Source organism: Myxine glutinosa, chromosome 9, assembly GCF_964187855.1.
Source record: "Myxine glutinosa chromosome 9, kmMyxGlut1.1, whole genome shotgun sequence".
Classification (NCBI taxonomy): Eukaryota; Metazoa; Chordata; class Myxini; order Myxiniformes; family Myxinidae; genus Myxine; species Myxine glutinosa.
Window position 1 is genome coordinate 120,202,182 of NC_136269.1, and position 14,527 is coordinate 120,216,708.

General features: G+C 47.1%; 1 protein-coding gene across 1 annotated transcript in view; it reads left to right on the forward strand.

Moving 5' to 3' along the window:
• Positions 1-14,527, forward strand: part of XPO1 (exportin 1) — a 108,904-nt gene that overhangs the window by 77,190 nt on the left and 17,187 nt on the right. Inside the window, exons 17-19 of the mRNA XM_068128363.2 lie at positions 10,023-10,157; positions 12,425-12,608; positions 14,047-14,153. Coding sequence (XP_067984464.1) covers positions 10,023-10,157; positions 12,425-12,608; positions 14,047-14,153 — 426 coding nt within the window. The remainder of the gene's footprint in view (positions 1-10,022; positions 10,158-12,424; positions 12,609-14,046; positions 14,154-14,527) is intronic.

Sequence of the window (14,527 nt, forward strand, 5' to 3'; positions counted from 1 at the left end):
TATATATATATATATATATATATATATATATATATATATATATATAGATACATACATACATACATACATACATACATACATACATACATATATATATATATATATATATATATATATATATATATATATATATCTAAAAATATATATAATATATCTAAAAATATATATATAATATATATAAAAAAATATATATATTTATTTTGTTACGTGGTCCTCCCGGTGACTACCTGGTCTCGGTGACCCCCGGACCGTGAGAGTAACTCCGCCAGAAAGATTTATTATGTATGCGCTTTCGTAACGCAATCAATATGAATTCCAACCAAGAAAAAACCCCACACCAAGGATCCGGAATAATCAATGATATATTCCCCGAGCAATCAACAATCAGCAATCAATAGTACAAAGATGTAAACTCATCTACATTAACTCTAAGATGGCCATCTTATACATTCCTCACGTGAGCCCCACTCCCGACTCCCTCCGTGGTCAATGTCTCTCACAATGTCTCCGTACTCCTGTAGTTCGATCTCCGCACGTGGGCGGTTGAACGGACCCTTCCTGACGTGCTTTCACCGGGCACGTCCCGTACCGGGAACAACGGCTGCAGCGCGCACCTCCTGGCCAAGCAAAGCGGGTAATATAAAGCAGGCAAAGCAACACGCGGCTTGCCCAGCGCGCGCGGCCCCAGGTGCGACCCGTACGCGGCCTTGTAGACGGCGAGGCGAACTGTGCCAGCTGCTTGGTTTCGTGCACGAACCCACAGTGAGTTGACGTGTCAAAGGGTAGTTACACGTCCCGGTAACTCCTCTCGCCAGACGGGCTTTGAAACGCCGATTCTCTTACGTTGCTCAATCGACACCCCTCGCGTCCGAGCTCGGCGAGGAAGAAGAAGAATCGTCGCGTCTCCAGGACCTCGTGTCTCTTTTCTTCTTCCGTTTCCGGTCTCCTTTTTCTCAGAAGGGCTCCTGACCCTTTAATCACAACAACCTTTAATCGACTACACATTGATAAGCAAAGCCCGGAATAGTAATTCACATACATTCACATATATATATATATATATACACAAAGAATTAAGTTAAGCACCCCTACACAAAGAATTAAGTTAAGCACCCCCTAATCCTGTCCTGAACCTGAACCCCCTCGAGCACGTTTGGGACATGTTGGGACGACAAATTGCGAAGATGGTCCCTCCAATAGCCAATCTGGATGAATTGGAACGTGCATTACATCAGGAATGGAACAACCTGCCACAGCAACGCATACGACGGCTTACAGGGTCTATGAGACGTAGGGTTGAGTCAGTGATCCGATCACGTGGGTCCTACACACGTTATTGACGCAAAGATCGCTAGAGATCTTCTCAGAACAATGACTGTACGTTAGAAAACATAAACGTCATCCACACTGTCCGTGATGGACCTATAGCTCCATACTTAAATTGAGGTGAAAATATGCCTAAAATTCCCAAAAAATTTCACCTTAAATTATTCAGAATAAAATATTGAAAACGGCATGATTGTTATGTTTTTATGTGACCATAATATCACTTCTCCAGAAAATATAGCAATATCATGGGTATATTACACTGTTTTGACGACAACAAACTTGTAATGTGCGAGGTTGTAAAAAAACGGGGGGGGGGTGCTTAACTTAATTCTTTGTGTATATATATATATATATATATATATATACACACACACACACACACACACACACACACACACACACACACACACACACACACACACACACACACACACACACACACACACACACACACACACACACACACACACACATATATATATATATATATATTGTTACAGACGCGGTTGTGGATGTTGGTTTACCGAGCGGTTTGGTATGACCGCGTCTGCACGTTTACCCGATTATACTCGAACGTTGGCCGAGTCGCGCTACGCTAAATCAATTGAGGAAAGGACACAACGGCTGGGTTAAAATGACACGACACCAAGGGTTCAGTTCTCAAGACCTCCGGAGGAGGTTATATTAGTTCGGAACGTTTAGATTACAGGGATGAGAGGTACAGCATAGTAAGATAGGCACTTAATTACGGTCTTATAATAGCCCCGACAGACGACAGATAAACAGGACAAAACTGACTCACACGGGGATTGATGGCAAGGAAAGCGGGTAGTCGATGGCTCAAGGTGCACCTTGGCTCAGGGACAGAATCGACCCGGTCCGGTCCAGTAGATGCGGGGAGGTCGCTCAGCGCTCGGAGGTCGCGACTTGTCTCTTCTTCAAGCTCGGGGCGCATCTGACGTCACGTCCGGTAAGTGGCTGCGTATATCCGGCGGGGAGTGACACGCCCTCGGCTCGTTAGCTCCGCCCCAGATGGAATCGGCCCGTTGCTTCTCATTGGGTGCGGGGGGGGGGGGGTTACCGGGCTCCGCCCTTGACGAGGAGCTGACAGCCAGCCCCTTCGTGGTAACCCCGTAACCTGGAGCACATGGGCCATGGCGGCTAACCGAGCCGGAGTGAGGACGCCCACTCCCCGCACCGCGGCCGCGCCGCCCCCGCTTTGGTTGTAGTTGTTGTTGTTCCATGAGATGATGGGAGGATGCGGAAATGAGGTTGGGGGGAGGTATTGGGAGGTCCTAAACTCACTACTGGTGCCATACAATCACATTCTGGTGCAACGAAGAGTCAGAATTAATGGAAACGAGTCCTTAACTGACATAGACTAAGAATAACTAGCAAGAGGTCCGAAAGTTGTCTACGTGAGATGCGGTGGACCTGGGCACGACATTTAATGGGGGAAGAAGGGGAAGGTCGGTTCTACAGAGTGTTGTTTACAGACAATGGGACTAGGGAATGGGGGATTGGGGATAGTTGGGGAGTATTGGGGAAATAGGGGAATATTTACAAGCGGATATGGAGGCCAAATCCCATATCCGCAACATTGCACCCTTCTCTACCCTCGGGGCGTCCCGACCCGATAAATTTTTACCTATTTTAGTGTGGCACTCAGATGTAGTTCCCTCTACTATTAACTCTACCCTGAGTGCGACAGTTTTACAGATATTCACAAATGAGTAAATATGTCCCCCTGCGACATTGCACCCTTCTCCTCACAGAAACACACCCACAGGATAACCGAATTGCGGAAAGAATTCGCAAACTAAACATACAGCCGGTAGGGAGCATTATTTACAAGACTACGCTGATATTTACACTACGATCCAGGACCTGTTTTTGGAGGAACACATGCAGATGTTATGCATAGAGAGAGCACGCATGCCAGCATCGATACACCAACCCACGAGTGCTCTGTGGCCTTACGGCCTTTAATAATGTGCAGAGCACCCCATCCAAGCACCAAAAGCACCACCCCAAGCACCAATCGGTGCAGTCACCATTGTTCATTAAAATAAAAACAACAACCCCTAACCCTGCAGGTGTCTCTTGCTCTTCGTGTGGTGCACTTGGCCTTCTGGCTTCCCTAGAAATAAAGAAAGGCGCCAACCGCGTCCATTTCTTTATTGTGGCCGTCAGGGGGCCAACTATTAGTGGTTCACCTGTTTGGCATAGGTGCCACGTTGACCCAGAGGTCCATCAATGGGTGGTGCTTGGCCACAAAAGAACTGCGGTCCATGGTGGGCGGCCACAAACATTGCGGTCCATATGGTGTATCGATCCAGGCAGCAAGCAGCGAAAGTGCAGGCCCACAACTGCGGAGCCAGCCCCTCTCTCTCCTCTCTCTCTGCCCCAAAGCCAGATCCTCGGAGGTGGGAGACAAAAGAAAACAAGTGAGCAAGGTGGTAAGGGCGCAAAAGTGCACGCAATATAAGGTAATGCACACTGGGGGCACATGGGAACCAGGTGAGACAGGTACGTTCCTACCGTACGCCCCCCCCCCCCCCCCACCAGGTAACCTACATGGCCCCTCCCTTACCCCTTACTGTATCCACAAAACACAACACTACCCATAAACATCTACTTTACAAATCAACAAACGTCCCTACTGTCTTCCCCGTTCCTCCCATAAACCAAATTCGTCTTCTCTCCCTCCTAACCAATCAAATTTGCCATTTTCAACTCTCATCAAAATTTGCCATCTCCAACTGAACATCAAAATTTGCCATTACCAATTCATCATCAGTCCCTCCTAAGGAAGGAGAGATGGAATCACCCCAATGTCTCATCCACGTCGTGATGCGTCTCACAAATCCAACAGCAATCCTTACTTCCTGCACACAGAACAAAGAAAACACAGGTGTGGAGTCATCATCACCACAGGTAAGTGGCTGCGTATGGTGCGACAGGTTCATCAATCCTAACTATTTCCTAAATGACTTTAACAACTTTACACTACCCGGGGTCTTTCCCTGCCAATCCATTGGCCAACTTACACTATGGGTTCTAAAAACCAATTCCCATTGACCAAACTGTGGTGCTTTTCAATTTGGGGTCTCACTCCCCCGATTCATCTCCCGGTGCCCTCGCACAATTTCTGGGCTGTGGCGTGTACCTCTCCCAGCGGGTCTACCCACCTGTACACCTCCACCACTGCAGTTGCCTCCGAGCTTACCTGCTCCTCACCCTATCCTAACTCTGGGGAAGGCCCTCTGGCGCTCTCCCCACTCGGTGCCCTCTCTGGCACTGGGCTGCCCGATCCACACCCGGGATCCTCAGGCACCCACTGACACTAACGGCTCCCAGAGCCCACCTGCGGCCTCACCTGGCCGACATCCTCACAGTGGTGGAGTGCCCAACCAACTACACACACTAACAGGCTACACGCCCAGCCATTTCCACAACACTAATGCACCCATCCACAATACCATTCTGTCACCCGCACCACAGATGCCAATATCCAACCACAATTTACCTATACCCTCTACCTAATACTTACACTACCCGCCCCGGGTACTCGTGAAAGGGGTCCACTCTTCCCCCATCCACACCTTCGCACCATGCACACCACTCCGTACCACTTACTCCAACTCTCTCCACACACCTGCACTTGCACACCTGTGCTCTCACACCTGGTGCCACCTGCACCCTTCTCTCCCCAAGCGCATTCGCGCTGATCCACAACACTCACTACTCATACACTGCTCCACACACCTGTCCAGTTGCACACCTGTGCAATTCTCACACAGCATCATCTCATCTAACTACTCCCCTCTGAAACTTGCGCTTCCCAGTCGTCCCTTTAAACTATTGCGCTCCCACGTCATTATCATCCACACTAATCTACCTGCGTCCCCACTACAGGTATCAGTCACTAACTAAACTTAACGTTACCTAATGTCATCTTCGCTAGATCCCTATCAATATCCTAACCCACCCGGGCTAGTTTTCACTGCCATCAACCCCATAAGCTATTGCTCCTTTGCCCCACTTTTGTGAGGGATGACAGAGTTGCCATCCCACCACATCGGGCATCTCCCACTACCAATTTTGCACATCAAATTTCAACAAATCAAAAATTTGCCAATCACTACCCATCATCTGCCAATCATTACTGCCAATCCTTTGCCAATCATCAAATTTTGTTTTTCTCTAATTTGGGGCCAAAACACTATCCTCATCATCCAGTCTACTCACTACTGCCTCTCGGTGCGCCAATTCCTGTCCAAAGCCCGGCTTCGTAAAGCCGAGCAATGAATGCGGGTTGTTTGGTGCCAGCGGCTGGATACGTCCGGCACTCGGTGCAGGGACGGGGGCTTACCCGTGCCGATATCCCACGCACCATCTCGGCACGGAGCCATCCCATGTCCCGCTCTCGACCTGCCGGCACGTCTCACCAAAAAGTGGTCGCCATGACGACCCTTTCTATCGGGCTGCCAGCTCCGCCTAGTGGAGCACGGACGCGGCCGTTCAAAGCGAGGCCCAGCACGCACCGAGGGCCCGCTTCGGCTAAAAGTCGCTCTAACCTCTAACCCGTTTAACGTCGATGCTTCACCTGCATGCTTACACCCCGCAGCCCGTTCCTTGCTCACACATCCAGCCGTCTCCATGCTCCTCGTACCTTTCCTTACACACCCAGGTACCCTCATTCCACTCACAGCCTTGGTCACACACCTGACCACCGAACACTTTGGCACACATTCGTTGGTCGCACACCTCACCAACACACCTCTTCGCGCCCCCTCCTCGGTCACCTCCTCTGTGACAATCACAGGTGTGCTCTCATTCGCACACCCAACCACGTGCCTCACCACCAACTCCAGCGTGCATTCCCACTCACGCTCTACCATTCCAGGTGTGCATCCTTTCTCACCTGTCACAACCAACTCACGCTCCGTGTCACTCTTACTACTCTCACCTCCACTCTTGACAGCGCACTCACCCTTACTCCCGACAGCGCACTCTTTCCTCATGCACCTGTCCGTTACACACCTTTCCCGCGCACACTCTCCCGTTACACCCTCTGTAACACTCACCACAGGTGGACACACTTCCTTACTTTTGACAGCGCACTCTTTCCCCATGCACCTGTCCGTCACACACCTCTCTCGCGCACACTCTTGCGCACACTCTCCCGTCACACCCTCTGTAACACTTACCACACCGCGCTTCCATGTGCTCCCTCGCACACGCGCTACGACCGACTCACTCTCGCCAACACACTCACTGGTCGGCACGCACTTTTTCCTCACACACCCCAGAGTCGGACTTTCTCGCACACCTCCTTTTTCGCACACCAGACCTGTCGCACACTTCACCAACGGCCTCTCACGAACACCCGGGTCCATCTCGACCCCCAAGCTTCTTAAATCCCCTGGCGCATCATACGCACGACCATATTGGTCACCACTTACACCGGGTCCTCTTTCTCTTCGCTTCTCCTCCATCACCTGCGAATCCCTCATCCGGTTAATGAGCACATCATCACGATCCGAACACAGACTTCGGACCAATTCTTTTATCTCCTCTTTTATCTCTTTCTTATCCCCTCTCCGTCGCTTCTTAATTTCGCTCACCCCTTCTTCCACTTCTTCTAATTTCTGCTTCACCTCTTTTATTCCCCGGTACGTCTCCTCAAGCTCGTCCTCCAAGGCTACCTTGACCGTTTCCATGTGCGTCCTCACCTGCCGGTCCTTCGTCTCCATTACCTCTATCACCTCGTCCAACCTCGTTGTCAGTCCCTCACGTACCATCTGACATTCCCTCTTCGTTGCTACCAAGTCATCTTTTAGTTCTTTCTGTGTCGCCTTTAACCCTCCTAATACCGCAGTGTTCCTTTGAACCTGCTCCGTTAGTCCTTTTTGTCCCTCCGTCAGCTGTTCCACCTCCTGCGTCAGGTCCTCTATGCCCCCTTGTAACTTTACAGTCCCCTTTCTCACCTCCTTCTCCATGTGCTCCTTACAGTGCCTCACCTCCTCGCGCACTCCTCCGACCTCCTCACTCACACCTCTTCTGATCTCCTCTCCCATCACTTGCATCTCCTGCCCAGATGCCACCCTCATCTGCTCCATTTCCTCCCTGTGAGCATCCAGTTTGGTTTCTACCCCCATTCTGACCCCCTCTATCTGCTGCCCCATTTGTTTAACTTCCCTTTCCGCTTGGTCCCTCATGTCCCTCAATTTGCCTTCCATACTGTTTTCTAACCCCTCTAACCCCTTTTGCATCCCTTCCATTTGATTCTCTTGAGCGGCCATTCTGTTTTCTACCCCCATTAACCCCTCCTGTATTTCCCCTAATCTATTGTCTAATCCCTCTATTCTACTTCCTAACCCATGTTTCACCCCTTCTATCCCATTGTCTAACCCCTCTAATTTCTTGTCTAATCCCTCACCGGTACCCCTCGCTTCGTCCCTCATTACCCCCATTTGGTTTCCCATTACCCCCATTTGGTTTCCCAACCGCTCACTATCAGCCCTCATTCCCACCATTTGGTCTCCCATTTGTTCCATAAGGGCCCTCATTTGCAGGAGGAAAAGGTTCGAATCCACCAGGGGCGCTGCCACGGTCGCGGGCGCGGTCGCCGTGACCAGCGAGGCGCCATTTTGCGCGCCCGCAACGTCGGGCGCAACGACGCTATTTTGTGCGTCTGCTACCCTCCCTGCTTCGCTCTCCTTATGTCCCTCATTTTGGTCCTGGACCGACCCTGCCTCACTCTCCTCTACCGGACCCCAGCCGACTTGGTCTGCCATAGCGCGACTTTCAAAATTCGGGTTTTTATATTTTGTAAAACACAATCAAATTTCGCCGTTATAATTTCGAGCGCGGGAAACGCGCTCCGGATCGAATTCTACCTCCCAACACCAATTGTTACCCTAGTGGTACAATTGGTGTTCCAAAATTTGGGCCTAATAAATTTAGTCCCAGGTCCGAATCCGACACTCCTGACACCAATTGTTACAGACGCGGTTGTGGATGTTGGTTTACCGAGCGGTTTGGTATGACCGCGTCTGCACGTTTACCCGATTATACTCGAACGTTGGCCGAGTCGCGCTACGCTAAATCAATTGAGGAAAGGACACAACGGCTGGGTTAAAATGACACGACACCAAGGGTTCAGTTCTCAAGACCTCCGGAGGAGGTTATATTAGTTCGGAACGTTTAGAGTACAGGGATGAGAGGTACAGCATAGTAAGATAGGCACTTAATTACGGTCTTATAATAGCCCCGACAGACGACAGATAAACAGGACAAAACTGACTCACACGGGGATTGATGGCAAGGAAAGCGGGTAGTCGATGGCTCAAGGTGCACCTTGGCTCAGGGACAGAATCGACCCGGTCCGGTCCAGTAGATGCGGGGAGGTCGCTCAGCGCTCGGAGGTCGCGACTTGTCTCTTCTTCAAGCTCGGGGCGCATCTGACGTCACGTCCGGTAAGTGGCTGCGTATATCCGGCGGGGAGTGACACGCCCTCGGCTCGTTAGCTCCGCCCCAGATGGAATCGGCCCGTTGCTTCTCATTGGGTGCGGGGGGGGGGGGGGGTTACCGGGCTCCGCCCTTGACGAGGAGCTGACAGCCAGCCCCTTCGTGGTAACCCCGTAACCTGGAGCACATGGGCCATGGCGGCTAACCGAGCCGGAGTGAGGACGCCCACTCCCCGCACCGCGGCCGCGCCGCCCCCGCTTTGGTTGTAGTTGTTGTTGTTCCATGAGATGATGGGAGGATGCGGAGATGAGGTTGGGGGGAGGTATTGGGAGGTCCTAAACTCACTACTGGTGCCATACAATCACATTCTGGTGCAACGAAGAGTCAGAATTAATGGAAACGAGTCCTTAACTGACATAGACTAAGAATAACTAGCAAGAGGTCCGAAAGTTGTCTACGTGAGATGCGGTGGACCTGGGCACGACATTTAATGGGGGAAGAAGGGGAAGGTCGGTTCTACAGAGTGTTGTTTACAGACAATGGGACTAGGGAATGGGGGATTGGGGATAGTTGGGGAGTATTGGGGAAATAGGGGAATATTTACAAGCGGATATGGAGGCCAAATCCCATATCCGCAACAATATATATATATATATATATATATATATATATATATATATATATATATATATATATATATATATATATATATATATATATATATATATATATACATATATATATATATATATATATATATATATATATATATATATATACATATATATATATATATATATATATATATATATATATATATATATATATATACATACATATATATATATATATATATATATATATATACTGTATACATATACATATACATATATATATATTGTGATGAGCACCCCCTGAATTATCTTCAAAAGGGGTGTTTAAATATACCCAAACACCCAGTTTTCATTTGTGCACTCCTTTGGAGTTCGATCAGTATGCATGCAAAGTTTGAGGCTGCTAGATTTCATGGTTTTGGAGTTATGGAGGAGACCCACACACTAACTGACGGGCACACACTCTCTTATAATTATAGACTAGATTATGTCATAACATCAAATACAGTTGGTTCTTTATATTACAGAGATTTTAATTTAGTAATAAATTCCGGAATAACAATGTGAATGAGCGAGTCGACAATACAGTTTCCTGTCTCACAGGTGCACACATTTTACGAGGCCGTGGGTTACATGATCAGTGCACAGACTGACCCGCTGGTCCAAGAACAGCTTATTGAGAAATACATGCTGCTGCCCAACCAGGTGTGGGAGAACGTCATCCAGCAGGCTACAAAGGTGAGTCGAGAAGAGTGTTTTATCTGTGCTGCAGCATCTAGTTGCTTGTGGACCATGGGCCTTCAATGCACTTTTCACATGAGAAACAACAAAAGTTGAAGATAAAACGAACAAAACATAAAAAACTGAATTAACAATCTGTCCCACATGACTTCTTCCACAGCCTTTTTTGAGGCAAGTTCATTGCTCGGGTTATTGGTTTTAAGGAGAAGAATTGTTTTAAAGATTCAGCATCTATTTTTACATCCTCTGTGATATTTTGGGAAAAAGCGTAACTCACCAGGTAACTGTCCCACCCATTGAGGTGTGTGTAATGGCAAATAGACACATGTTAAAATTAAAGCAACAACAAAATAATACGACAACTTTTCTATCAAAAGTTAAATTACAGGCACCTTTCTTTACATTTTTAATGAAACTTTGGGGGATGCATCAAATATGCAATGATTTCTTAGATTTGAACCTAGTTCCATACTGGGGGGAGGGGGGGGGACACTTGGGTTAAAAAATGAGATTTTTTAAACTCAAAATTTAGCAACTCATTCCTGGTGGAACTTTTTGCCAGCATTGCCATCATATGGCGGGGTACAGGGGATAAACAAGATGGACACTACAGGGGATTTCAGGAAAGAAAACAGGGAATTTGAGGGAGGTGGGTTTTGGGTGGATTAACGGGGGTAGAAAAAAATCAAGGTTTTGGATGGGGGAGGATATGAGATGGTGGTCAACAGCTGTTTTGAAGACCTGGAGGGAGGAGTGGGATTGAAGAGAATGCAAGAGTTTGTTCCAAAGGTGGGGAAAAAGAGGAATTAAAGAGTGAAGGTGAGTAGAGAGTGTTGATTTTGGCAGTTTCATGAGAAGAGGGTTTCTGGCAGACCTTGTGGATTCTGCAGGAATATTTGTGGGACACAGCACAGACAGAACAGGGGGTGCAAGGCCAGAGAGGAGGGAGTTGGTAGAAGATAGAAAGACCACCAACCTGCCTGCGGTGAAAGTGAAAGGCGCTCAGAATCGGCTTCATTGCGGATGATAGCAATGATTCTAAAAGCCTTGGTTTCTACAGCGTGAAGCCGAGCTTGGTGTGAGGCAGGTGCACCAGCCCAGAGGGGAGAGCAGTATTCCATCAAACTGTGGATGAACGCCTTGTATGTGGTGAGGAGCTCTGACGTGCCAAGAAAGGACTTCACATGACGGAGGATGCCCAGACTGCGACTGGCTTTGGAGGCCAGCTTGGAAATGTTGTTTTTCCAGGAAAGATCATGGCAGCAAGTGAGCCAAAAGCTTGAGTGACAGAACTTCTTTGAGAGGATTGTTGAGAAAGTAGATTGGAGGGTTTTCCAGATGGTCTTTTCGGAGAGACATAGTAAGAGTGTGAGATTTGTCAGGATTGAAAGACATGTGCCACTTGTTTGACCACTCTGTGCTTTTATCCAGGACTGCAGAGAGTAAAGAGGCTGCTGCCTGCCGATCTGAGGGTTGAGATATGGAGCGGCAGAGAGTGGAGTCATCAGCAAAAATATCGAGGATTTTCCAGAGAGTCGGAGAGATCATTGATGAAGACCAGAAAAAGCATAGGGCCCAGAACACTGCCTTGGGGAACTCCAGCCTGGACAGGAAGAGGAGATTAGAGAATTCCATTTCGAGCCACACGATGACTACGACAGGAGAGGAAGTCTGCGAGCCATGAGTGGAGGTTTCCATGGATACCATAAGAGGAGAGTTTGGTGAGCAGGTTGGGGTGCCAGACCGTATTGAAGGCACGAGATATGTCAAGGGAGACGGCTCTGATTTCCTGTTTGGTGCTGAGGACCTCCATCCATTGTTGATACAGCAGAAGCAGCATGTCCAGAGTAGAGTGACCTGGTCTGAATCCAAATTGATGATCAGAGATCAAGCCATTGGAGAAGAGGAAGGATTTAATTTCTGAAGTGATGATTGATTCAATGACCTTGCTGATGATTGGGAGCAGGTGATTGGTCAATAATTGCAAGGATCTGTTTTTGCACCTTTTTTGTGTAAAGCGATAATGTTGGTTGATTTACAACCAGATGGCAGATGACCTTGAGCAAAAGAGAGGGTGAAGAGAACCGAGAGAGGTTGTGAAAGAACGGCACAGCAGTATTTTAGGACCCGTGGGATGAAACCCTTTTTGAAACCCTTTTCACAATCTGTTTTCCTTTAATAAAACCAAAACCACATTCAAAGCAAAATATGTTCATGTTCTTTAATGTCGAGTGGGGGAAAAAAAAATGTTCACTGAATTGCAGAACGTAGACATTCTAAAGGATGCTGAGACGGTGAAACAACTTGGGAATATCTTGAAGACAAACGTACGTGCATGCCGTGCTGTTGGACATCCATTTGTGACACAACTTGGTGGAATCTACCTTGATATGCTCAACGTGTACAAATGTTTGAGTGAGAACATTTCAGCAGCCATCCTTGCCAATGGTATGTCTGTGTACTCTCTCATGTTGCTCTCTAAATCCTCGTGTTTCAATGAATCTCGTTTTTATTTATAGAATTATGTCACCGTGGAAATGTCAATGCAGGAAAAGGAAATTCTGCCCAACACACCCCAGCGCTAGAGCACATCGATCGTGGTCACATAAAGGTCGTGACAGCAGTTGACAACATAAGTTAAGAGACATCCATGGTTGCTTGAGAGGGAAGTTTGCTGGAGTTATCCTGTCCTCGCAGCGGGAGACGAGGTTTTGCAATCACCATTGTGTATCTGTCCAGGCTGGGACTTTTTAACCATTTGAGCTTTCGTTATCAAATTTTCAACAAACCTTAATTTTGAGAATACAGAGATGACAAACTGTTAATTTGGTCAAAAGGTCATTGTCATATAAAACCATCAAGTTTCATCCAATTGACCTGAAATTTTAAGAATTTGCATATTTGGTCACTGACTTGGTTCACCAATCAAAAGCTAGAAGCCTTTTTTTTTTTTTTTTTTAAATGTCAAAGGGCAAGGTTGCATAAAATCGTCAATTTTCATCCGATTGACCTGAAATTTGAGCAGGATTTGCATATTGGGCCACTGAAGCCCATTGTTTTGAGGTCAAAAGGGCAAGTTTATTTAAAATTTTCAAAACATTTTATTTTATTTTAGCTGTTTTCATCATGTTTAGCATATGGAAGAAGAAGAAGAATAAATCTGAATAGAAAGCGAGCACGGATGGGCTTTGCATTTTCAGATGGTTTCCAGTTTTTATTGCAAGATTACGGCTCATTGAAAAACAAAATGAGGTGACTGGTTAAAAAGGCAATGAAGGCGCTCGAGTTCTTTAGCAATCGGAATTTTGTGCAGCGTGTGTTCAGGGTGTAATGTAACTTGTGGTTCAGATAGTCGAACGTCCCCGGGAATGTTATAACTTGTTTCTGTAGGTTGGTTCTTCGTCGGATCTGTTGCATTGATAACCAGCGGTATCACGGCAGTCTGGCACTTCCCTTGTCCATTTCCTTTCCATCTGTAATGAATGTGGTATTCATTAATTGACCAAACGGACACATCATACTATGTGGGCTATGGTTCACCTGGAGTGTACGTGTAGTTCCGTCATCGGCTAAATCTCTATTGCACACCTTTGCGAATATCAACATTATTTAATTGTCTGACTTCATCTACTGCCGGAAGTGGGGCTTTTTTGAAGAGTACCCACAGGAACTTTGAGCTTCTTTATGATTTGTAAGCTTAAAGGCTGGCCGAAATTACTGGTCATCTGGTGAGCGTCATTATGTTTGTATCTGATACCTTGGGTCAAAAATTGCATTCCAAAGAGGGACAAACTACGGTTGCGTAATAACGTTGCATTTGAAAATCACTTGATGTCACGAGCTCGTAAAATGTTTTGAATGTTTTTCTAATTTATCGTTTGCACAGGTGAGGTGGTGACGAGGCAACCCTTGATCAGAAGTATGAGGACCGTGAAGAAGGAAACATTGAAGCTTATTTCTGATTGGGTCAGCCGTTCCAACGACTCAAAGCTGGTATGGTTTGTTCTTGATCTGTCCAGAAAAGGTTGTTCTTTGTCATTTGCACTCGATTCGCTGTCGTTGTCACTGCCTGAGTAGTAGGGCAGTTCTTAGCTTCATAAGTCTAAATTTTTTTTAAATTGTTTTACTCCTAACCATTAATTTTTTTTGTTATTGAGGTACACCTTCTGCCTGTGAAATATTTTTTTAATACATCAAGTTTTAGGGGTGGCACAGTGACTCATTGTTGCCAGCCACTCGATGTTTGTGCCCGATAAGCGTTGATTTCCTGCAATCGGGAAACCTCCTGCGATGTTCTGTCAACTTGAAGCGGCTACTGGGTTTGCTGTTCATCCCTCGTCAGGAGACAATTGTACTTTTCAATGAGA